Source organism: Podarcis gaigeae, assembly GCF_964106915.1.
Source record: "Podarcis gaigeae genome assembly, chromosome: 5".
Taxonomy (NCBI): domain Eukaryota; kingdom Metazoa; phylum Chordata; class Lepidosauria; order Squamata; family Lacertidae; genus Podarcis; species Podarcis gaigeae.
Window position 1 is genome coordinate 84,534,786 of NC_139681.1, and position 27,013 is coordinate 84,561,798.

At 41.2% G+C, this 27,013-nt stretch overlaps 1 protein-coding gene across 6 annotated transcripts; it reads right to left on the reverse strand.

Moving 5' to 3' along the window:
* Positions 1-674: 674 nt before the first annotated feature.
* On the reverse strand, positions 675-26,837 carry PDCD10 (programmed cell death 10). Of its 6 annotated transcripts, none has more exons than XR_014564437.1 (9): positions 26,634-26,787; positions 14,040-14,251; positions 12,945-12,998; positions 9,318-9,435; positions 8,751-8,877; positions 5,292-5,370; positions 4,098-4,791; positions 2,640-3,693; positions 675-2,360 (listed from the first exon to the last, which is right to left on the reverse strand). XR_014564437.1 is itself a non-coding variant. In XM_083739959.1 (8 exons), exons 2-8 carry the CDS (start codon positions 14,133-14,135, stop codon positions 1,108-1,110), a joined length of 639 nt encoding a protein of 212 aa, XP_083596085.1. In that variant the 5' UTR covers positions 14,136-14,251; positions 26,634-26,837; the 3' UTR covers positions 675-1,107. The 6 variants fall into 6 exon arrangements, 4 of the variants coding, with proteins under 4 accessions (XP_083596085.1, XP_083596083.1, XP_083596086.1 ...); XR_014564438.1 differs by lacking the exon at positions 26,634-26,787 and adding an exon at positions 26,195-26,266; XM_083739959.1 differs by lacking the exon at positions 2,640-3,693 and having other exon boundaries at positions 675-1,189; positions 4,709-4,791; positions 26,634-26,837.
* Between the last annotated feature and the right edge of the window lie 176 nt (positions 26,838-27,013).

Genomic DNA, 27,013 nt, shown 5'->3' on the forward strand with positions numbered 1-27,013 from the left:
CTGCATATGTTGTGGCCTTGTACATATTTTACTAAATGTTTCATATTCTTTTCTGCCAACTACCTTGGGGAATCTTTGTGCGGTCCAGAAGAGGCAAGGGCTTTCCCCATGAGTTCCAGCGTGAAAGAGCTGTGTGCATAGCAAATGGAGCAGAGCTTTGAAACATGCAAACCAGCTGCAGACTCCAAGTGCTATGTGTAAGACTTGTGTGCAATCAGTGCTTTGAAAGAGTCAAGCAGCTGCACACCCCACCACTCTATAATAGTTTCTCAGTTGCTACCAGAAATACAGAACATCTGGAAGCTAGGAGGTTTAAAAGCTGTTAACTTTCCAACAACAGCATTTCAGAGAAACCAAGAAATGCCCTTTACCGAAAGCACTCAAAAGGTAATAGTTATTAACAGCTGATAAACAGGAGTTAGGTTTGGCTGTGAGCATCTGGAGCAGGCACACACAGCAGAAGACACAAGGATCAGTCGCACTCTTGAGAAGTCCCTTTCACAGTGCATTAGTGACTAATGGAATGGCTGAAGGAGACATAAGAAAAATAGTTTCCCTTTCCCCTGCTATCATCTTTGGGATAATATTTTAAACCTTTGTGGATGTGAAAGACATGCACACCGCCCATTTCCAATCCTAAAAGATAATATAATGGAAACAGATTATACAGATAATCTAACAGATGTAAACTATTTATTGAATATTTGCCACCAATATCGTTAAATACATCATCTTGCAGTTTTTTTGTTTGTTTTTTTTGCTTTCAAGTTAAAATGTCAGAAACAGAACACCAAATATTTACAATTCTTATAAGGAATGTTACATAATGACACATTAAGGCGTAAATTCTTTTGGCTTATAATTCTGAAAAGAATGATAATAGCAAAAAAGTGATGCAAAATCTTCATCGTGAGATTATGATTAAGCTACAATGTTTTTACAAAAATATGGTGTAAGATGGCAATAAATCCCATTCAAAATCCTGCAATAGGTCCCTTCAACTGGGACTGATAATTTATACAGTCAAAACTTTAAAGTTTACATATAAAGGTATCCTATCCACCATTGAAAAGTACAGCTCTCAACATATACAGTTGTGTGTTTTTTTCAGGCCACAGTTTTGAAGGTCTGGAGTATCAAGTTGGTTTGATGAATTAGTCGGTTGGCACTTATGAACACATTTATTGCCCTGTTATAAGAAACAAAACACATTTCAGCAGCAGAACAGAGACCTGAAGCCATCAGATAGAATACATTTCAAAAGTTATTCAAGTGGAATGGCACTAGTGTCGATTTCAACGCTGCTTATTTTTCAGCACTTACAACTCCAAGCAAGAATGCTGATCAATTGATCATTCAGTGCTAGAGAGGAGCAGCACCTGGACTGATAACTTGAACTAATTAGGTTGTTTGTTTGTTTGTTTGTTTGAAGTGCCCAATAATTAGTTTCTCTCCCCACAGATTTCTCTCCAACCAACTGAATGAATGACATGCAAAAATACTTCATTTGCACAAAACATTCCACATATTAGCACACCTCTCACCTCCAATTCTGAAATAAGGAACTCATTCACATATTCTTGCATAGGATCCCTTCAGTAAAGGACACAATGAGGAACACATCTTTCTTATTACCAGTGTGAGCAAAGAAAGATAGGTGGTCTTACCCATCTTAAATCCTGTTGCAAAGTTGACATATTTATGCTTCATTTTTGTGTCTTAAAAGTCTAACTTCTAAAGCATTATTAAGCTACTTTTCCAGATGTTTAAAGTGATGTACCTCATTTAAAAAACCCATGATAAAATAAAGAAGAGAATTATAGGAACAGTCCAAAATACACTGAGCAACAAACGCCTCCAACTCTGTACTGACGAGTAAGTCCCTTTGCGGTAAATGTCTTTATTTATTTCATTAATCTATATACTGCTCAATTTCAATTTTCTCTAAGCAATGTAAAAGTAGCTGAATACATTTTTTTTTTTGAAGTTGAGACAAATTGAAAGTTTAAATCAGAATTCTGGAATTCTGTTAAAATGCCTGCTGGGTGTGGGGAGACTTCAAAAAGTATGGAAGTTCAACAGAGAGGGGAACCATCTGAACGCAAATGGAAGAGTGCTCCATAAAATTGTGCACACAATACTGAACACACAGTTCCAGATGGATGCAAGCTATGCATCTGAGCCACAGCGGACCACTAACAGTGACTCTCCTACCCCAAACTTCAGTTATTGGCTAGGGAAATAATAAAACAGCTGGTCCTTGAGACATCCTGGATCCAACTTGTTAAAGGCCTTGTAAATTAACGTAAGAGCATTGAACCTGGCCCAGTAGCGTATATGATGATACATGGGCCTTATCCCTAGGTAAGTAGATATAAGGTAAAGGTAAAGGTACCCCTGCCCGTACGGGCCAGTCCTAGGGTTGTGCGCCCATCTCACTTAAGAGGCCGTGGGCCAGCGCTGTCCGGAGACACTTCCGGGTCATGTGGCCAGCGTGACAAAGCTGCATCTGGCGAGCCAGCGCAGCACACGGAAACGCTGTTTACCTTCCCGTCAGTAAGCGGTCCCTATTTATCTACTTGCACCCGGGGGTGCTTTCGAACTGCTAGGTTGGCAGGCGCTTTTACCCACAGCGCCACCTGTGTCCCTAAGTAGATATAAGATTGCAGCCCAAATCAACCAAATGCCTGCCAAAAAGGTCTTACAGCTCTTGTGGAAAATCACAAAAGGGGCTGCTCTTCATCTCTAGAGGCAAGTCATTCAAAGGTCATGAGGACAAGGCAGTAAAAGCCTTAATTTTTTACTATCACCACTCTTGCAAAAACTGCTTGATTAGCCAACCCCAACTATTATATGGGGCAATATAAGAGGCGGCAGTCCCTTGAGTAGGTGGTTTGTAGGCAACAAAGGGCTTTATAGGTAGAACACTGCATAGTGAATTGGGCCTGGAAACAGTAAATAGCACAAAATTGACTCAGTGTGCTAATCCTATGGTGTTAGAAGGTGAGCAGAACAATTCTACATTGACACTTCCATGCCACCTTCAAGGGAAGTCCCACGTAAGAGCCATGGGAGCATTGCACACAATTATATTCCCCCCACCAACCAGTGCTATACACATTGGCCAGGATTCAAATAATTCCTTTTGGCAGCACCCAAATCCTGGCACATTGTCATGGATGTTGTTGACTTTTTTCAAAAGCAGAGAACCCCACAAGCAGCAAACGTGAAAAATAAAAATTTGGTAAGACCATAGCAGTAAAATCCACTGACCTACATACACTTGCAACCCCAGACAACTCAGCTTTTATGCTAAGTAACGCTAGAATGAATTAACAGTTAGTGAAGGCCATCAAACTCAAATGTGAGTGTTGCTTGGTTAGTAAAATTGACCTTTTTTTTTTTTTTTTTTTGCTTCATCCTCAGCTAAATCAATTTCACTTCTTGTTTGCAAATTATACCCAGTCACAGCATGTGTTAGTTTCACTCTTACTAACTAATGAATTCCTGGGCTGCCCAGTGTTTAACAAACCAGAATAATACCATATAGTATTATAAACTTTAAATAAACTGAGCACTGTACAATGCCAAAGACTGGAGGAGTTTGTGTATATCAGCATTGTCCATTTAACTCCAACCACTATGAACCAGGTCAAGGAACAGATGGATTCTTTTCCTCCTCACTACCCAGAGCTAAAATCGCTGTTTGATAACTTCCATCACTGGCTGCTGTAGCTAGTCTTGTTGCACATGCTTCCCCTCATGTGCAGTACACCACTAAGGAGCAGTGAAAATGCATGCACTCCTGCAATGGCATACGTTAAGTGCCAGCTGCAAGAAGGAACTGATCAGTTGGGAAAGTGTGGCACAAAGACCAGACCAAGTGCCTATGTAGTTCAGCATGCTGTTTCCCACAGTGGCCAACTCTCTGAGTCCTCTTGTCCTCTCCCAAAGTTGTTCCTTAGCCACTGGTACTCAAGATACATAATGTCCTGGACAAAGCATAAAGGCATCTTGATTACTGACCAGGGACGTCCTTCCACCATTAGCTCCCATTATGTGTTCCTTTGGGGTGTATCACTTCTATAGTTGGATACTCCATTTCAGCTATCCTGGCTTATAAGGAAAGATATCTAGAAGGTCACAACTTCCATAATCTCTGAACATCAGCCATGCTGGCTGAGTCTGATGGGAGTTGGAGTCCAGCAACCTCTAGAGGACCAGTTTCCTCATCCCTAAAATGGCCATTAACTTGACCATATATGACAACTACTTTTAGGAGACTTCCCATTCCTTATTCCTCCTCCCCAAACAATCTGTCACAGCAGCATTAAATGTGTTAATTTTAGTTGGGGAATGCTGGACAGTATTGGAAGAGCAGAAGAAAACATGCTTGGATGATTTTTCCTGTTTTGAAGCCATCAAAAGTTTCAGTATTTTTTAAAAAATCCCTGATTCCCAAGAAAAGTTAATGTTAAGACTGAAAACATGGCAATCTCTATAGTAACAGGCCAATCTATTTTCGAACACTTGTTGAAGTGTGTTAGCAGAAAGTGAAGAAGTGCTTAAGACACTAGTCAGTACAAACAATACTCATTGCTGTTACAAAATATTTTAAATAAATATTTAGAAAGAAGGATGACAGGGAAGACATAACAAATTCACCAATTCGAAAAACGAAAAGAAAAAAAACCCCAAGCATACTTACTTTCCATCTTTAAAATAGGTTTTCAAAGTGTCGCTGAAACTTTTAGAGTATTTTACAAACTCTTTCTTTTGGTGCTCAAGTGCCTGAAATATACATATGCAAAGAGTCATTCAATCAAAGCCTCAACCTTCATAAACCATTTTTATTAGCCACTGGACACTGATTAAAAAGATAAACAGAAGAAAATAAGCATAAGTGCTGTGATAGCAAAATTCTGTTTAGGAAATGAAACGACTAACAGCACTTCTGTAAATGCATCTGGGAATGTTTGTTTACAGCAACAAAATTCATACAGAGCATATTAGAAAATTATACTAAGCCTTAAATGTAGCCACTGCAGACAAAAAATCCACAAATACTAAAAATCAGGCAGTAGGAAAAACTAGTAGCTTAGTGACAGAAGATTGGTTTTCATTCTGTTTGCTTCTTCCTCTGCAAGTTTATTTGTCTTAACTGCCAGTGGTTGTTGAAATGATTTACAATTCCCACCACCCAAGCATTATAAACTGCGGATCCTTTAATATTTATAGTTAATATGTTTATATTTCTGACAAGCCAACATAGCAGAATTTAATTCACATACCCTCCGGTTCTGGTATTGATATTTCTTGAAGACATTATTTACTGTGTCAAGAAGTTCCTTTATTGCACTGGCGATGTCCCTATTTGGCAATGAAAAGATAATTGCAACATCTTTTAAAATTAGACTAACTCAATGCAGAATTTTAATCACTTCCAAAATTATGTCTGACATGTATTTCTAAAGGATTTGCTGTCTTCAAGAATGAGTTTTAGATATGGCACAGCAAGAGTGAACACCAAGAACTAATTAGATTATATAGCATTTCAAAGTCCAAATTAGGTTTAATGCAAGCCTTCCTATGTGGAAAGGTGGCATCTGCTGGATTTAGAACTCGACACAATAGTGTTACACAGCAGGAGCTCTGGACTATCCTCAGAATGATACCCTCCCTTCAGAGGAACTCTGAATATATACTATGAATAAAATGAACAGATATGAAAAAGTGACCCATGATTCACCTTAAACTATTTTATGAGCACTGATCTCATGAATTCAGGCTGTTATCTTGTCCTACCCAAGTCTCTAGGCATTTAAATAAAGTTAAACCACCTGGAAGAAAACTGTCACAGCAAGTATTATTGAAAGCAATTTGATGGCAGTAGCCCCTCTCAGAATTAATGGATACAATTTCATCTTGTTCTAACTTGGCAGAATTTAAGGTCACTCTACAACAAGACTAAACAGCCTTGCGCTGGGGCTAAGAGAGGTCAGGAGAGAGAAAAGACAGTTAACACTATGATCTGTGGACAACTCTCAGGTTTTCACAATTACAACCAAAGCCACAGAATCCTCCCCAAAGTCACATGTGAAATTAAAATCATAGCCTGAGAAGGATTCAGACAAGCATCTACACCCAAGGCAGCAAGTGTGACATTAAGAAGGAGTAACTGAGCATATTCAGGTCTACTTCAGCTTCCTTGCAGTTCATCTTCAAAAATGCCTATCAAACTGCCACGTTAAACCCAAAGGCACAAAAGAGTTGGGATTATAATTTGGCAACTGAAGCCGGGTAGCAGGTCTTCTATGTTTACTATTGCACAACTGGGATACACTTTCCCATTTTCTAGGTTTGGGATTCTGTGGGCAGCAAGCTGTTCAATAACTCCCCCCCCCCCAAAAAAAAAAGTTATGTCACACCAATCATGCTTGCAGCTGGTGACTTCAGCATAAGAGATTGTGGGAAAGTTGGGTTAAGAGGATGAACCTTAATGGGAGCTGGAGGGATTAATTAAGATTTGTGGAAGTGCTTTCTCTCTGATCCTAACAAATACTTCTCGAGGGGAGAAGAATTTTAAATGTATGGGGAGAGGGGGGCTTAACTACGTCAAATATTCTTGAATAAGTAAAGGAGTGCAACTGGGACAAGAAAATATGTGCTCTCAGTCTACCTGCTACAGCACCATGCACATGATTTTTTGCACATTTTTTTCTGCCTATCTGAGAGCTTTTCCTAGGTATGCAGAACCCCCTCCTACTCAATCTGCAGAGAGCTCAATTTTGCTGCCCTGTGGATAGGCAAAGTGCCTTTAGCTTAACTAGTCAAAAGAATCATGGATCAACTTATACAGAAGTTAATTACACCAAATGAATCTCAAAACTAATATGAAGTTTTTTTTTTAAAAAATGGCTCCAATCAAATGAATGTGCAAGCTTAACTCTCTCATGGACTGTGGCCTTTTACTTTCTCATCACTGCAACGCAAAAAGGGTTTTAAAGTTATAGTCATAAACACGGGAGCGTTTTTAAATATGCCATGTCACAGGGCACATCTAAATTGAGAGGCCATGCAAGTTCTGGACCAGTGCCTAGATGAGAGGGCCAAAGTTTCTCTAAATTCTGGCAAGACAGACATTTGGGCCAGTGACCTGCATTCAATGGGGTTTTACTCCCCTTGAAAAACTAGGTTTGTAGTCTGGGGATGCTCCTGGACCCACCTTTTTTCTACAGGCCCAGGTGACCTCACTGACTAGGACTGAGGACTGCCTTTTGAAGGCAAAGGGACCCCTGACCATTAGGTCCAGTCGTGACCGACTCTGGGGTTGTGGTGCTCATCTCACTTTATTGGCCGAGGGAGCCGGCATACAGCTTCTGGGTCATGTGGCCAGCATGACAAAGCTGCTTCTGGCGAACCAGAGCAGTGCACGGAAATGCCGTTTACCTTCCCGCCAGAGCGGTACCTATTTATCTACTTGCACTTTTGAACTGCTAGGTTGGCAGGAGCTGGGACCGAGCAACGGGAGCTCACCCCATCACGGGGATTCGAACCACCAACTTTCTGATCGGCAAGTCCTAGGCTCTGTGGTTTAACCTACAGCGCCACCTGCGTCCCAGGATTGCCTTTTACTGGCTGATAAAGACAGTTATGATCATTCTGGACCACGATAGCTTGACCACTGTCACCCATGTGCTGGTAACCTCCAGGCTGGATGTCTACAACATGCTCTATGTGGGGCTGCCTTAAAGTTGGTCCAAAAGCCGCAGGTGGTACAAAATGTGGCAGGTCAACGGTTCACTGGGGCAGGAGATTGCCAACACATTATCCTGCAATAAATAACTGCATTGGCTGTCACTTGGCTACCAGGCTAACTTCAAGGCATTGGTTTTAACATATCAAACCCCATACAGCTTGGACCAGGATTCCTGAAATATCATTTCATCAATCACTATGCTCTGCAGAAACCATCTTATTCAGGATTATGACACCTACCCTTTGGAATCCCATCCCTTTAAATACTATGTTGTGTTTTCAGTGCCTACTGAAGACCTTCCTCTTCCCAGCAGCCTTTTAAGTAGAGATCTTTCCCAGTTTTTCATCTGCACTGGAACTGTTTCTGAGATGTTTTATTATCACTTGTTTTTTGCCACTCTGGGCTCTTTTGGGAGGAAGGGCAGAATATAAACTGATTAAATAAATAAAAACAGCTGCACATATGGGTCTTGGCACCATTGGAAGTCAGTCGCTTCTAGTGCCCATCATAGCTACTCTTTAGGTAGACACTGTGACAGCCTCTTTACCCTTAAAAAACTTGATAAAGCTATAATGCAAACTAGCACATGGTTCCCTTAAGGTTAGAGGAAGTCCCTTTTTTAAAAATCTGATGGAATGCTTAAAGTACTATTATAAGTAAGAGTTTATTACGGCAAACTGGGCAAAATTGGCATTGCTGTCCATTGCCAAGTAACAGATGCTGGTTAAGCTGCTGTAGCCACTATTAGCACTGCAGCGGCTAAAGTCTATCCACAGCTTGAACAGCAGACAGAAAGAAAATTTAATTTTGAAGCAAAAATTCACAAGCACCATACACTAAAATGATAAACACCATAATTTAAAAACACTACATATAAACTGTAAGCAAAAAATACAAAGCGGGGGGGGGGGGGGAGAGACCAGCATAAAATATAGGTTTAAGGAAAGTCTTCTGCTTGGATCAGCAAACTAGTTTAGACAGGAGCACTTACTTGATTGTCTGAAGAAACCTCACTCTGTCATTGATTTCATCTGGAATCTTACTGAGAATCTGTTTAAGTGCTCGTGCCTTTTCATTTAAGTCTTGGAATTCTGGCTCTGGCCTTTCAATCATATACTCTGAAGGGCGTGAGAGAGAGAAAGAAATTGGTTACTTACTGCAATAAGATTAGTTTTCTTTTTCAGTGGGGATTTGAGCCTGGGTCTCCCCAAAAACCACACCAATGCACAATGCACATGGTGGGCAAGAACTGAACTATGAACCCACCCAGTTTTCCGTCTTCAGTGTAAGACAATGTAGGTAACTGAAGTCCTAAGACATGTGCCTGACTGCCTGAAGGATGCTTGAGGGACATGCCAAAGCAGGATAAGCAAATGGTGCTCTAGGTGTATGAGGGGTATTTCAGAGCCAGTAAACAGAACAAAGTCCTGGATTTGCATTCAAACTGCACTTCTGTTGAACTCACAATTATTTTTCATCTCTTTTAAAAAAAATAAAAAACACATTTCATGATAGAGTAGTTTTAATCAGCACAATCACAGAAGTTTAGCAGAAATACCTTCTACATCGTCAGCTGCCATGCGCAGGAGAGACTCAGTAAAGTTAACTTCAACACTTTTTTTCTCCAAAATTTTTATGATGATATCTTGTGTGAGACCTGGATTTTCCTTCTCAGCCTGCATTTCAAATAAGTTTTATTTATTTAGTACACCAACAGTCAATTTGCACGCAGTAAAAGATATCCAAGAATCACTACGGGTTCTAAATTCGAAATTATGTTTTTAAAAGCTAACCAAGCAGCACTGCATCATAATAAACATCCAGTTCTGCACCACCATTTTCTCCTTGAAAGGAAGACCTATATTTCTTGAACTGCATCAACATTTTTCATTTGTAACTTTGCCCAGTAAGCCATTTCATTTATTTCTGTGCAACATTTATTTCTATGCACTATAACAACCCTCCTTCTTCTTTTTAACCCAACTGAAATTAAGGGACAGACTTATTTACATGATTACATTTAAGTCCCTACAACATTATAGGCTGCACAGAATTAGGTACGTTCAACTTATCTTCATAGCTCTTATCTTTAGATACACCAGAATAACTTTTTCAACAGCTAGCAATGTTCATATCTTGTAACAGTAACAGGAGATAATGAACTCCACAGAGGGTAAAAAGGAGCTGCAAAACCTCACATTTCCTACATCCCATGTCTTATACTTTCCTCAGAGTGCTTTTACAGTATTGATTTTTTAGCTTTTTACAGAGGATATAACATGAAGTAGTAACAGTCAACCACCACAGTGATGACTATACAAACTATGAAGTAAGATTGATACTTTCTGCTCCACACACCTGTGCCCAAATTCCTATCAATTATAAACAAGGAAATCTGCACTCCCACTTCACATGCTTGTTTCTCAGAACAGAATCTAAAGGTAAACTCCAAATCCCAGGCCAGACACAGGCTATCCTAGGCCACAAATACTGTATTGATCTTCTGTCCCTCCCTATCCCAGTCCACCAAGCTAAAGAATGGGACACCATCTCCTGCATCACCAAAAGAGGACCGCTAAGGAGACATCAGAAAGTGCCCTTTCCCCTTTTACACTGGGAGGCCCACCAGTTCAAAAGCCCAAGGCCGAATCAATTTATTGGCTTTAGTGGTGTGCAAAATCAGGGACGATTCACTCCCCGGCCAGCACCTCTTTAATCTTCTACCCTCGGGCAGAAGATATATCAGTCGTACCAACAGGCTAAAAAGCAGTTTCTATCTGTGGGCTGTTAGGCTGCTGAACGGAAAATAATATAGTGCAACTGACTTTCGGGGTTGGTGTGTTGTGCAACAAGCACACAGAGTGCAATGAGATCGAGTGTTTGTGGGGGGTGGGAGTCTCGGTTAATTTCATTGTACACAGGTTGTACATTGACAATAAATGCATCATCATCATCATCATTATTAAAATGTGCTTGTGAAGTAGCTCTCATACAAGCCAAACTGCAGCATGCAAGTCATTGCTTCCTGAACCAGCAGACCCCTACTCCCACCCCGGTGCTAGATGGAGATGTCCAAAGGACCTCTGTAGCATTAGCTTAACAGAAAGATGCCTGCCCAACCATAAAGGAAGATTCCAAAAACTCCCCAGACAGCTTATTCACTGCTCATCTACTCTTATGGGCCATAATTCAGAGAACCAGATTGCTAATTCTGGCTGCTCAGTGTGTCTTTTGATATTGTTTGCCTTTAAACAGTGGCCTCCCATGTTGCATGGCCAGCCTTTCAAGAAATTAAGGGGACTTTCAAAAGCAGTTTGCAATGCAGCATGGGAGAAAAGAGTACGTGTTTGAAGGGGGAAATTTCTAAGTGCCAACTGGGTTTGTGAAATCTTTTGAGGGCAAATGCTGAAGCTTCTAGATTCATGTTCCCGATGTTGAACATAAAACCTTCCTCACTGAAGCGTAAGAATATAGCTTCTTTTCCTACTGGATGAATTTTCTTAAAGCATTTCAGAGTGTCCACAAAGCCCCATAACCAGCTGCTTCCTAAAGTTAGCTAGTTAACAAGAGTGCTTTGCATCTTTCGCTTAAAGATACAATTTTCCCAGGTACACACTTGAGTCTTCTAAGTTGCCAAAATTTCTTCTTGAACCATGGCACACAAAAATGAGTATAGTACTTTCAAAGCAAATTCTACTAATGCCATATCAAGAAGTATTTTAGTTCCTTGTCCCTGGAAACCAAGCATTTCAGAAGCCGTAATATCTCTACCAAAAACAAAAAAAATGTTGGGAGTGAAGTTGCTTAAGCTGGTGCAGTTATGCTTCAGTAATTCATGCCCACTTAGTGACAGAAGGTAAAAGAAAAAACACTGAGCTTACATGCTGTCAAAGTTAAACTGTACTCCTAGACAAGAAATGGGACAGTCTGAACATAAGCCATACAATTTGGTAGTATTTTCTTCATAGGGCCAGAAATTTAACCATAACTTCTTATCCATAAATACAGCCCACTTCTACTAGAAGAAAAAATGTGCAACTGATTTACAAAGAGTGCAATTGTGCTAATTCAAAATACAAGGTTGTAAGTAACAAGCTAAAAGCTTGTGGCAAAAGAGCACTGCTGATTAAAGTTTACAATACTGATTAACAAATAATTTTGATATGAAGTGTTTAACTATGACTATATTCCATTTTATGCATTTGTTAGAGGAATGATTGGTTTTCACAAAACAAAATCTAAATAATTTTATTTGAGACACTTGCAGTTCTTTTAAATGGTGGGCAAGGTCGCAGCCACACAGAATATAAAGCCATGCTTTCAAATTTCTTTGGTTCAAGCAGCAACTGTCCCAGGAACTACAATGAGTGGAAAAACTCATTGGACTTCCCACCATGCTCTTTGTGCTCTAGCCCAAAGAAGAAAACAGATACCAAGGGATAATCACAGCTGCATTTCTAGGCTCTTTAAGAAACACAGCCCAATGAATGCCACAGCAGTCTTTCCAGAGGGTGGGAAGCAAAGCTGGGCTAATTCCAACTCACTTCTCAGACCTCAAAACCAAAACCAACAACAGGGTTAGCACTGCATGGCTATCTCTGTTGTACCTCCTTTAAAGTACTGTGAGAGGGAACCCTTTTAAGCCTTTTGCGACCAGGGAAACAATACAGTAAATGACAGGAAGAAGAGAGAGCATGAATGGGACCAGGTTTGAAATGGAAGACTGGCATACCAAGCTCAGAGAAAAGGAGCAGAATCTCCTTAACTGTCTGCAAATCTGGAATACATCACCAATGCCATAGGGCATAGGCATTTAACTTATGAAGTTAGACCAAGTCAGGGTATCTAGCCCAATACTTCAACTCTAGAAGTTCTTCAATGTCTCTGCAAAGGTCATTCACAATTCCTACCAAAGATACCAGAATTTAACTAGGACCTTTAGCATGCAAAGCGGATGCTTCATATCCGAGCTATAGCCAAACAGCAGATAGCTTTCTGCCTGTCTCAACCAGATGCATGCTAATTAGTGCAGGAAGTGGGATTTGTTTGGGGTCCCTAGGGAGAAGAAAAGTAATGGATCAGGACAGAACAAAACCAGTAGCTAAATCCGGTATGCAGTTAATCCAATTTTTACATTGCTGTATGAAGCTGATGTACAAATACACACAATGTTAATTATTCTTACCTTAATAAAAGCTGCTCTCAGTGTCTGAGCTGCAGATAAATTTACTCGTTCTAGCTGCAAGGTGGAGTTAAAAGTAAATTGTTATACTAATATAAAACATGCAAAACAAAAAACACTTTGCCTTATGAAACTCCACTTCCAAATTTTCTGTCAACTTATTTAAGCTGATTCTATGTTTAAGAGTAGCAGGCACCGCCTCTCAGCTCAAAATTAAGGCTTCACACAGCCACTTACAAGCATAAAATTAGATAGCATGGTGATTTTTTGCTCTCTATATTCACATGGCAAAATGGTTCTGTGAATGGAGGAAAGACCTGAAAATTACTGGTTATCTGGTAGAATTTGACAGCTGGTGGAGAACCATTTCCACAAAGGCCAAGGTTTTGACTAACATACAGCCAGGGGTGGTGCAGTGATGCGTTGCAACAATCCATTCATAGGACAGACAAAAAAGGACTCCTAAAGATTTACAGTTGTGTTTAACAGACTGAAGGGTGATAACTGGAACATAGCTTACTATAGACAGACAGAATGAGATGCTTATACTTCCAAGGAGTGTGTAATAATTGCAAAGATAATTTAATATTTATATATGATTTTCTTAAATGCACACCAGAGAAGGGCTGTTCCCTTGCATACTTAAACAAAAACAAAAGTTCCAGCTTCCTGGATCAGCAAATATTTCTGGATTTTACCATTTTAAAACAGGTCAATTCTGTGAAACTGCAGAAACATAGTATAAGACTTTCTGCCATCTCTGTGGCTGCCTAAAACCTGGATACTAATTAAAACCAACTGAGTTTACATTTCAGAAACTTGCATATGCTGAGAAGTATCTTGAGAGCATATAAGTCCTGAAAGGAATGCCAGAACTAAGAAAAAATCTGGGGCCAAAAAAGTTAAGGTTATAGATATTGATTTCATGGAAATAAGCCAAGCCAAAGAAAGATAGAAAGCAGGACTCATTAGAGCAGTTTGTAAAGACTTGGTAGAAAATGTTAGCTTACCAAGTATAAACAGTATGTTAGGGTATCCTCTAACCTCCTGCTTCCCAAGCACTGTAATACATAGAAAATCAACTAGAAGGCATGTTACCTCATTAAAGACAGGATACATAACAGCATAGAGAGGCATGGAAACCATAGAAGTGGTCTCTGCTTCATTCTTCATCTCTTCCATTGTCATCCTCATTCAAAGACCCACTCTTGAAGAAAATGGCTATCAAAGCAATGGACTTCTCATTCAATGAAGCGTTTCTTCTTTCTTCTAGTTGTATCAGAATGCTTAGAGCACTTTAAAAAACTACCCTGGAAGGAAGGAAGAGAGAGAGAGAAAAGGTTTCATTATGATCAGTATCACCTTTCAGACAAGTAGTACTACCAAAAATGTAATGCAGTAGATTCAGTACTGCCCCAATAAGCTCAGTTCCCTTCTAATCAAAGTTCAAATGTGCTGCAGGTTAGCTGATGATCTGTATGCAATTAATGCAGTTCTTGAGGATTTATCACAAGTTCTCATTTCAGCCACTTTCTTGAAAAGAGCAATGAAAATGAGAAATGATGTCTTTAAAATGCTAAAGGTCAATACTATTTTTACAATTTATACAGTAAGCGTTCATCAGCACTAGCAAAGTTAGTCATACATCCAACAGTGACTTGCTTGGAAAGTGATCGAAGAGACCCAAAATAGCAAGTAACATGTAAGCTGTATGTATGCCAGCATAATGTCATCTGCAAAGGTAATAGCCGATAGTCTATCTAATAGATTTACTATGACTATGCTGTAATAAGTTTAAAATGTACAAAAAGCTACACAAACCTCTATGCTTAGGTTGCTTTAAAACAAACAAAAGTCTCAAACTCTGTTTTCATAAGGGTGTGCCAGCAACTGTTAGCTCAATGGAAAATAATGGTTCATGAAACCGAATCTGGTTTGAGATCCTCCACCCTACCCTGCCCAGCCCAGCCCAGAGAACAGTGGACCTGAATTTCAAGTATTGGTAAGGAATTACTCCTATTTCACGGAGGATATGAAAAACTATGCTGGAAAAGCATTAACCAAGTGTATGCCTAAAAAATTGATCTTAACAATTAAGTATGCCAACTCTGACACATCTGAAATATTTTTTCATCCTCGTAAGAAGTTTGTGGAGGACATATATGTTTCAAAATATCTATTAAATGGATTTTAATAATATGACAGGTAAAATTAATCTAGTCCATTGGTCTTCCACCAGTGACCCAGGCAACACAAGCGGGTTGCCTTCAACCCAAAGTGAGACACAAAGCAACACAATCTCTTTTTTAGGTTATGTGTTAAACTGATAAGAGAAAAAGCAAGGAAGAATCATAGGATTGTAGAGTTGGAAGTGACTCTGAGGATCATCTAGTCCAACTACTGTTCAAAATCGTGCAGGCCGAAGACTTGTTTCGTGACTGGCACGGGTCCAATTGTGACCATGCGGAGATCTCTGGATGCCAGGTTGGCAACTGACATCTCCAACTGGCTGGCCCCTCCAGCTTTTTTAAGCAGGTAAGCGGAAGAGCTTATTTATTGCATTTATATCCCACCCTTTTCTCCATGGACTACAGTATATGTTTCCCTCCCCATCTCAGTTAATACCTACAATGTCCCTATGAGGTAGGCTAAGAGGCTGTGACTGGACCAAGGTCACCCAGTGAGTTTTATGACTTGAGTGGGGATTTGAACCCTAGCTTGACATTCTAATCACTATAACACACTGGCTTCCTAGAATACCGCTATGGGAGAGCTATATTAATTAATTAAGTAAATAAATATGGGTAAAGCAAATCTGAAATATTTTCCTTTAAGCTTGAATTTGTTTTATTCTGGATTGTTTTATTTGATGTTTTAATGTGCTGTAAACTGCTTTGAGATTTTGTTTGTTTAAAATACTGTTTAAACCCATATAGAAATGAGTAATAATTCCCACAGCAAAAAAAAAAGGCATCTAAACATTCCATTGTAGCAACTGTAACCTAGGTTTAAGATGCCATTTGGCAATTGGCTTATATATGGGTTGTAACACCAACTCCAACCCCCTGCATTGCAGGAATATGCAGCTGTCCTGTATGGGTATTGGACATGCAACCTTGGTGTTATCAGCATCACACTCTAATCAACTGAGCTATAAAGTGGTACAGTGGAAACTGTGAGCAAAGGAGATGGAAAGTAAGGGGGAATGAAGGGAGAAAGGGCAAAAGAAAGATTCAAAGTTTCCTAGATTTCAGGATGGACTAAAGGAAAGTGCCAAGTCTGAAAAGGTTGAAAATTACTGCTCCAGTTTCTACCAAATCACTTTATGATCTTGTCTCATACAAAAGCTAACTTCCATTATCCATGCATTGCCTCAGTCAAGAGCTCCTCTCTTATTTCCTTCACCTTTAAGTATAAAAACTCATTTTGAGGTTAATGTTAGCTGCACAGCCTCTGGAATGTCAGGTTCATCTAATAAGGTATTGAACAAGTACATTCACTCACCCAAGCATGAGTAAATGGGTAGGAAAATGGGGGGGGGGGGGGAGAGAGAGAGAGTTTAAAGTGATGCACATTGGACCAAAAATATTTCACATATACGCTCATGGGGTTTAATGGCCAGCAACAAGTCCTTGGAGTCAAAGTGGATAAATCAGTGAATATGTTAATCCAATGTACAGAAGCTGTGAAAAAGACAACTTCCATTATAGGGATCATTAGGAAAGGAATTGAAAACAAAATTGCAAATATCACAATACCAATTTACAAATCTATGGAGTGATCACACTTGATGTAATACGCAGAGTTCTGGTTGCCTCATCTCAAAAAGGCAATTGTAAAGACGGAAAAGGCTCAGAAAAAGACAAGCAAGATGACCAAAGGGATGGAACAACCTCTATGAGGAAAGGGGCTTTTTTAGTTTAAGGGGGAAAGTGAGTAAGCGGAGATTTGGTAGCAGCGCATAAAATTATGCATGGTGCAAATATAGTGGACAGAGCAAAGTTTTTCATCCTCTCTCATAACACTAGAACTCAGGGACATCCAATGAAGCTGAACACTGGAAGATTCAGAACAAAAGAAAGTACTTCTTCACACAGCACACAGCCAGATGGGAGGGGTATAAATAAGAAAATTATTATTATTATTATTATTATTATTATTATTATTATTACAGTTAAAACTCTGGAGTTTTCACCCACAAGTAGTAGTGATGGTCGCCAACTTGGATGGCTTTAAAAGAGGATTAGACAAATTCATGTAGGTTAAGCCTATCAGGGGCTACTAGCTACAATGTTCTACATCCACTGTCAAAGCAGCATGCCAGTTGCTGTGAATCACAAGTGGGGATTGTTATACTCTGCTTCTGCTTGTCTGCTTCCCATAGGGATCAGCTTAACTACTTTGAGAGCAGGATGCAGGACTAGATAGACCACTTGCAGGCTCTTCTTATGAGACATGAGGATAACCAACTCCACAAGTACTGCCTGCAAGGCTGGTTTTATCTAACCTCACGTTGAATTCAGCATTTCACTGGCAAAGAGAGGTTAAGTTTTGAAGAAGGAAGATGACATCTGTCTAGCTACACTGCAGTAAATTTACTGGTTTACAGACAAAAAGCTTAGGGGAAGCTACAGCAAGGCAATTAACCTTGACCAATTTTCTAATGTATATTCTCTCAGCATGCAAGCCAAATAGAAAAGCAAACAGAAGCTGGCAGCTGTATATTTGGCCAAAGTACAAACATATTGCCAAGCCAAGTTGGCGTACACTATTTCTACACTTAGCTTTTTACAGAAATTAACACTCATGCTTTAGAAGAGACTGCAGCCTCCAGTCAGGATTTCTGAAAATAGCTGAAACTGGATTTCAAAAGAACGTTTTGGGCTAATGAAATGTACACCATCTTCTGCTCCCAATAAACTCTCAGGTGCCACAAAGCACAATTACATAAATGTGCACCAACATTTAAGAAACCTGTGTTTTTTCACTCCAATGGTAAAAGCAGTTAACACACTGCTGTAATGCACTGCAAATACCTGACAGTCGGTAGTGCACAGAGCTAGTAATAATAACAAATTCAGGTACTGGGCATCATCATCAGCCAATATTTAGGCACCTTGGCATTGGAAGAGCCTGGAATTTTTCCAGGACCAAACAGAAACATTAGTAACACATAAGCATATGAGAGCCTGAATTAATTTGTTTTACTTCTGTATTGAACTCAAATTTCAGGTATGCTTTCAGAGCTGAAACCATTTCATACTGAGAGCACCAGACAAAATTATGAGCCAGGGTGAGTCTTGAACAGAGCTAAATTTTCAGTTCTCAAGTACCAACATCAAAAATCTAGGTGTGTAGGATTTTATCAGATCCCAAATTTTGAAGGGGAATATAATTAAATTAGATGAAGAATGAAATACTTCCCTGCTGGTTTGTTCTATCTGTTGGGGAGATATAGCAGTGCTTGGAGAGGACAGAAACAGGACTCTTAAAGGAAACTAACAATTATCCTAAATGGAAACTCACATACAATTGTCCAAAAATAATCTAACTTTTACGATTTGCATACAATGCTCTGTTTATACTCTTACTTGTACAAGTGTTCAATATATGGCAACTTCTTCAGTGCATACATAGTTATGAGTACCATAATATTCAGCATTTCTCTACGTAATTATTTTGACCTAGTTTACCTTGATATGCCACAGGGGGAACTGCTATTAAGAACTACCTGTTCTTAATGAAGTCTGTGAGAAGATTTTCATTCCAGAAGAGAGCCTGTTCTCTAAGTCTCGGGAGAAGAAAGCACTAGCTTGAAATTTCAGTCCCACAGTTACTAACACCTTTCTTTGAGCTCTTTATGGAGTTACCTGCTTTTTAAAAAATTTAACTCTTATTATTTTATCTTATCACGATGACTAATGACTTACCAAACCCAGGGCAGGTACTGCCAAACCAAATCAGATCACAAGGCAGTTTACCACTTCTAATAGTAGCTAATTACAGCTGCTTAAGGGGGAAATGGGGCCCATCAACCTGGGAAGGTAGCTTATCTGGAAGAAGAAAAACTCTGATCCTAAAGCTCTGCTGACTTGCGGCTATACTCATGCGTGAGGAAAAACCTGTACTCGCTGCCTTTCAGGACACCTTTGAGAGAAGAAAAGGCTAAGGAGTAAACCCTATACAAATCTGGAGCAGACTCCCTAAGACGGTTGGGAGGAGTCCTGTACTCCTCCTTTTGGCAACTCCTGCAGCCAAGCTGGTGCCAAATGTTTTGCTCTGCTTTCCTTTGCACCACATCAGTGAAGCACCAGGTGAAAATGTTCATCTTTAACCAGGCATTTGGTTGATTGTCATCCAATGCCCTATTAAAAATGTGGGAGTGCAGGGCTTGTTTGTTTTTATTTTGATTATGTATTCTGTTTTTATATTGTGATTTAATCCTGTGAACTGCCCTCCGGATGCAGGGCGAAATATAAATTTAATAAATAATAATAATCTGGGCAACCCAGGACCTCCAACCACATTGCCCAGGCCTGCGCCCTGGGGAGGTCACCTGGGTGCTGCTAATGCAGCAAAAACAATGCGGGAGGCAGCACATACGAGTTACCTGTCTCTGTAGCCACAGCAGGAGCTGCGATTTTCCAGCTGCCTGGTTTAAGCCCTGAAGTAGCAGTCCATTGCCCAAGACAGACGGATGCCAACAACAGTTGCTTAGGAGGTGGTGGCAGAAATGTTTTCAGCACCATTTAGACATCAGTAAGTAACCTTCAGTAAGTAACTATGGATGGAGGCTCGTAACATTATACAGGAGGCAGCAACGAAAACCATCCCAATGAAAAGGAAATGCAAGAAAGCAAAGTGGCTGTCCAATGAGGCCTTACAAATAGCGGGGGAGAGAAGGCAAGCAAAATGCGAGGGAGATGGTGAAAGATACAGGAAATTGAATGCAGATTTCCAAAGAATAGCAAGGAGAGACAAGAAGACCTTCTTAAATGAGCAATGCAAAGAAATAGAGGAAAGCAATAGAATGGGAAGAACCAGAGATCTGTTCAAGAAAATTGGAGATATGAAAGGAACATTTCGTACAAAGATTTCCATAATAAAGGACAAAAGTGGAAAGGACCTAACAGAAGCAGAAGACATCAAGAAGAGGTGGCAAGAATACACAGAGGAATTATACCAGAAAGAAATGGATGTCTCGTATACCCCAGGTAGTGTGGTTGCTGACCTTGAGCCAGACATCCTGGAAAGTGAAGTCAAATGGGCCTTAGAAAGCACTGCAAATAACAAGGCCAGTGGAAGTGATGGTATTCCAGCTGAACTATTTAAAATTTTAAAAGATGATGCTGTTAAGGTGCTACACTCAATATGCCAGCAAGTTTGGAAAACTCAGCAGTGGCCAGAAGATTGGAGAAGATCAGTCTACATCCCAATCCCAAAGAAGGGCAGTGCCAAAGAATGCTCCAACTACCGCACAATTGCACTCATTTCACACACTAGCAAGGTTATGCTTAAAATTCTACAAGGAAGGCTCAAGCAGTATGTGGACCGAGAACTCCCAGAAGTGCAAGCTGGATTTAGAAGAGGCAGAGGAACCAGAGACCAAATTGCAAACATGCGCTGGATTATGGAGAAAGCTAGAGAGATCCAGAAAGACATCTACTTCTGCTTCATTGACTATGCAAAAGCCTTTGACTGTGTCGACCACGGCAAACTATGGCAAGTTCTTAAAGAAATGGGAGTGCCAGATCACCTCATCTGTCTCCTGAGAAATCTCTATGTGGGACAAGAAGCTACAGTTAGAACTGGATATGGAACAACTGATTGGTTCAAAATTGGGAAAGGAGTACGACAAGGCTGTATTTTGTCTCCCTGCTTATTTAACTTATATGCAGAATTCATCATGCGAAAGGCTGGGCTGGATGAATCCCTAGCCGGAATTAAGATTGCCGGAAGAAATATCAACAACCTCAGATATGCAGATGACACAACCTTGATGGCAGAAAGTGAGGAGGAATTAAAGAACCTTTTAATGAGGGTGAAAGAGGAGAGCGCAAAATATGGTCTGAAGCTCAACATCAAAAAAACGAAGATCATGGCCACTGGTCCCATCACCTCCTGGCAAGTAGAAGGGGAAGAAATGGAGGTAGTGAGAGATTTTACTTTCTTGGGCTCAATGATCACTGCAGATGGTGACAGCAGCCACGAAATTAAAAGACGCCTGCTTCTTGGGAGAAGGGCAATGACAGGCCTAGACAGCATCTTGAGAAGTAGAGACATCACCTTGCCAACAAAGGTTCGTATAGTTAAAGCTATGGTTTTCCCAGTAGTGATGTATGGAAGTGAGAGCTGGACCATAAAGAAGGCTGATCGCCGAAGAATTGATGCTTTTGAATTATGGTGCTGGAGGAGACTCTTGAAAGTCCTATGGACTGCAAGAAGATCAAACCTCTCCATACTGAAGGAAATCAACCCTGAGTGCTCACTGGAAGGACAGATTGTGAAGCTGAGGCTCCAGTACTTTGGCCACCTCATGAGAAGAGAAGACTCCCTGGAGAAGACCCTGATGTTGGGAAAGATGGAGGGCACAAGGAGAAGGGGACGGCAGAGGACAAGATGGTTGGATAGTGTTTTCGAGGTTACCAGCATGAGTTTGACCAAACTGCGGGAGGCAGTGGAGGACAGAGGTGCCTGGCGTTCTCTGGTCCATGGGGTCACGAAGAGTCGGACACGACTAAACGACTAAACAACAAACAAAAGTAACCTTCACCCATTCTTCTGTGCTTATCTATAAAACTATTTAGTGTTTTTTGGGAGAGCAGTGCTGGCCAAACATCATGAATTTAACAGAATGGCCCTCCATATTTGATTTTTAAGCACAATCCAGGATGTCCGTGTTGACCTCTACAGTGCTAGACTCACTTACCATGGAAAATGGCTGCCTAAGTGCTACAGAACACTATCTGCTAATGATGTGCTACAGTCTGTGGCAAGAACAAGAAGTTTACATGGAGAACAACATTATCATTACTGTCACTTAATTCTACAACTTCCTACCCTTGGAGTCTGTCAAAGTTTAAGAACATTTCAGCAGTGATACAAAAACAGTAAACTGTTGAAGTGTCTGATGGTCTGAAATAAGCATGTTTATTTAAAGGCTAACACTTTTCTCTCTCAAAATACTAGTAAGCTGCCACGGTTTAGAAACAAGCAACAATACTTTTTGAATGAAAATAGCTTTTCTAACCAATTTTTGCTTCTGCAAGTATATCACTTATTTGCTTACCCATTATTTTAAAATTCTATATAAATATAACAGATTAGTTGTTATTATTAGATTAGATTTCAATTACAAAACTAATAAATAGATCTAGGGTTTTCATTAAGGGCAGTTCCAAATGTCAGGTTTCCTGGTGCACAAACACAGAGCTCTTCTTCATTTGTTATGAAGAATCCAGGCACCTTTCTTCAATGTTTTTTCTTTATTTTAAAAAAAAAATCACAGGGGACTATCATATGGCAAGATCCATCAGGACAGGCAGCTTAGGATGCAATGGATCTGTTTCAGCTAGTGTTAAGCCCCCAATCCCAGCTCAGGCAAATATGAGCAGGTGTAATTTGTTCTTCCTAACTGAACCGAAGCTATTTGAGCCAAGGCCAGTGTAAGTCCTCAAAAGGAGGCATTCCAATGGTGGGACTGGGGCAGGGGAGAATGGATTTAGGCTGGATCATAAGCTCAGTCACACAGAACTCTAATTTAAAGGATCATTCTCTCCCTCCACCAAGCTTAGACAGAGCTGTGTCAGACCCACTGATGACCAGTGTTTGGATTTGGTGTAACTTTCTGCTGGCTTAATTTATACCGGCTTGCTTTCCATCAGTTTCTTGTACATAGGATTGCTCACTGTCACATTGCAATATAAATTTTCCCAACTATATGAACATTTACAAACAAAATTGTGTTTGTATTATTGGGCACTGAACTTTCCAGAGCAGAGACAATATTATTCTGGCACTTGGGGAAATGCCATTCTTTCACCAACTAGTACAGCTTTTAAAACAGAGCATCCTGCGTATAATGTGGCAGCATAAGGATCACAAGCCACTTCTTGAAACTATCAGTAAAAAGCAATACAATTCATTACTCCTGCTCCTCCACCATATCTGCACCTATTTTGTGTATCTTTAAAGTTTAATTATAAAAAATAATGAATACTACCAAGAAGACTGCCTAAACCACAAAATGTATAACTACATGGACATTCTGAATGGTGTGGGATTACCATTTATCTGTGACTCTAAAGATGACTAGCAATAGTAGCAGTGTTAGAAACTCAGATACATAAGCTAGGAGCCAAATGGCTCCTTAAATTCGGGTTTCAGTCGCCAAAATGGAATGTCTGGTTGCCATTTTTGAGCAAGACACCTCTAAAGTCTTATTTTTCAAATGAAGTACTGATTGTCATTGATTCTCGGTTAAATATCTGGCTAATTCAGATGACAACTGTGAGCTAGGTTGAGAATTTTGAGAACTTAGAGAAGAAAAGTCACTTGATCCAGGGACAGTCCACATATATTGCCCCATTCCAACCCCTTTTTCTGAATGGTGACTGCTCCTGCTCAGGCTCCATTGAAAAAGCATTTTTATTCCAGAAATTCATTCCGACTGCGCAGATACAGTATAACTGAAAGAATTCTACAGAATGTGTCCAGATCCAATGATCCCCAGACATGTACTTCCAGATGTAGGACATGTCAGGCACCATCCTGGCACCTAGGCATCTTCACTTGGTCAAAAGTGGTCAATTGCCAGGTGCAAAATGTGTCTGGTGCCTGGCTAATTTTGAACACTGATAAGTAATGCCCTAATGGGAAAAGCAACATTTTGCTAATGTATGTTTAAAATTTTTTTTTAAAGAAAAAAGCCTCAAAAGGAATTTTGGTGATAGGCTTTCTTTTGCATAGATAAAAACTGAAAGAACACTCAAATCCATATGACATGGATCAGTTTCATTTTCTGTTTTTCAGATGCATTATGAGATAAACAGCCCATAAAAGAATCCAGGCAACTCAAAAGATCCAGGAACTGCCACTATCAACTGTATAAACACAAGAGTTTCACATAAATGAGTGTTAAGCCAACAAAGGCTTCAAATGGAATGAGCACCATTACTACACACTAGCCACTGTCATTATAATCTCTCTTTACCATGAAGCAATACACTAAAGATCAGCACCACTTTTTAAGAATCCTACCTCTAGACTTCAAGACTGCCTGCCTCACAATTTCAGTATACAGTGGTACCTCTGGGTACGAACGCTTCAGGTTACGAGCTCCGCTAACCCGGAAGTAGCTGCTGCTGGTTGCAAACTTTGCCCCAGGATGCAAACGGAAATTGCGTGCCAGAGGTGCGCACACAGCAGGAGGCCCCATTAGCGAAAGCATGCCTCAGGATAAGAATGGTTTCAGCTTAAGAATGGACCTCCGGAATGAATTAAGTTCGTAACCAGAGGTACCACTGTTCAGTATTTACTGCCTGGCATTTGTCGCCAAACAGCCCTGTTCCCTGGCCATGTTAGAAAAATGGTCTCTAAAATTCTCCAAGTCTCAGGATTCCAAAGCTGTTCAGCCTGGTCACATCAAGATGGAGACACGTATACACCTCTTGCCTTCTCCAGCTAAAAAATGGGAGCCTTGGTTCAAAAGGCAGAGGACCTATCAATAACAATCTGTCTTTGACAGCAACCTGCATGCTCAGTTCAATGACTCCAAAGCAAACTCTTTAGTTACTGTACTCACTCTTCTTGCCTTCATTCTACCAACCCTCACAGTACTTCCAAGCCACATGACAACATAGTATAACCTGATAAACAAAATAACTAAGCTATGCCCAGTGATGTGCGGTGGGAAATTTCCAAAGTGGAACGATTTTCTAAGTTTTATTTTTCCGCAACTCCCCCCCCCCATTTCATTAATTCCTTTGTGACAACGAATCATAGAATCGTAGAGTTGGAAGTGACACCAAGGGTCATCTAGTCTAACCCCCTGCAATTTAGGAATCTCAACTGGATCATACATGACAGATGGCCATCCAAACTTTGCTTAAAAACTTCCAAGGGAAGGAGAGTGAGTGGATAACACACTACATGTGCAGTATTAGGTAAACTTGACCATTTCAAAGTCTTCAGCTTTGTTTACTAAATATAAGCAAAATAAACATGCAAAGGTAGATCATTCTCTAGGTTATCCCAAATCTTAGCAATAAATATGGAACATTTTCAATGGAAATTACTCTATGCAAGTTATCCTAATATGCCAAGGATTCCCCCCAAAAAAGTACTCCCTCTAACTGCCTATATCTATTCTATTACCACCCCACTCAAGAATCCAACTCCACCCTCTGTTATCCATGCAAGAGAATGCAACAACTGCCCTTGCTATATCAGAGCAAAGGTCCCACCTAATCCAGCATTCTGTTGGAATCTCCTGCATCCAATGGCCCAAGAGCCCTCTTCATCAAACCTATTCTTCGAGCCCTCCACCAAGCCATCTCTAACAAGCACACCAGCTCTCCACACTCGAGCATGTCTACTGAAACAGATGAAAGCAGCAAAAACATACCTGGGCTATTTCCTGCTACAGGCTGTATAATAATACAAAACTCTTGACCGAGCGCCTATCTATAAAAGCTACTCCTTGCATGCAGTAAACTGAGCACATGTTGGAAATGAGCACCTAACCTTTTCCCATGATATGCCAGCTTTCCTTCCCATGCCAGAAAGCATTAATAAAAGTAATAATAATAATAGTAATAACATGGCCCACCACATTACCACCTGTAACCTGAAGAGAGACAGTCTCTTTTCTTCTGCTATTTACACAAACCAGGCTTGTCTGGCCTATGCTGCTGCTCTCCTCTTTCGGCAGAGGGAGGAATACATTACTGCCCCCAACCCCCTGCAATATTATATTATTATTCAGCATAATTACTGGCATAATTTAGACAAAATACCGTCAAGGGGGAAAATTATATTTATTGTATCTATCTGCAAAAACACACACACCCTTGCTTCAAGAGGACTAAGGTCTGTCCCCCATCGAGACTGCTTCCTCTTCCCGGTTCTTCCCCCCACCCCACTTCTCTCTCTCCCTCCGACCTTCCCCGCCTACCCTTGATATTTGACCTCCCCCCCCCCCAAGCACGGAAGCCACCCTAGCCCCAAATCCTCCCCAACGGTACACGCCATACCTCCCCGCTTCGCAGCGCTGGCACCTGCGCCCCCCGCCCCGTCCCTCGCCTCCCAGGGAGACACACCGGCCTGGCCTCTCCCGGCAAATCTCTTCCGCTTGGGAGATCTCGGGTCGGGGTCGGGGAGAGGCCCTGCCCCTCCGGGGAGAAGGCTGGCTGGGTGGGTGGACCTCTCCTGCTTGGGGTTCCTCCGAGCTGCGCCTGACGGGAAGCAACTAGGCCGCTCGCCGGCTCCAGCCCGGCCACGGGATTCTCCAAGGCCTCTTACGCCTCCGGGGCGGCGTAACCTCTGCGGCGCGACTAGGCCCCGCGGAAACCTACCAGTGACCCCTGCGGACATTGCCGGCGCTAATGATAAGGGTAATAGGAATGGCTGAGGTAAACGACGACGACAACGGCGGTAAAGGCCGCCGGAGCCGCAGCAGTTAAAGCTCCTTACCTCCCCTCCCTGCCCCACCCGCCCCTCGAAGCCTTTTAGGGCTCCCGAGCGGGCTCCGCCGTCGCTGCTCCCGGAAGTACCAGCCGGAAAGGAAGCGCCCTCCTCCTCCTCCTGTCGCCAGCCGCCGCCGCCGCCGCCGTTACCACACAACCAGGCGTTGTCCGGAACTAGCCGGCGACCGCGCGGGCCCATGGGACCTGTAGTCCGCTTCTTGGAAAGACTACAGCTCCCGAGAAGCATTGCGGGAGAGACGAAGCCAGGCGACGGAGGGGGGGGAAGGGAGGCATGAGAGGGGCTAGGGGGAGGGTGGGAGAACGAACCAATCAGGGCGCGGGACTGGGGAAAGAGGCGCGGCGTTGACCATGTATGGGAAACAAGGG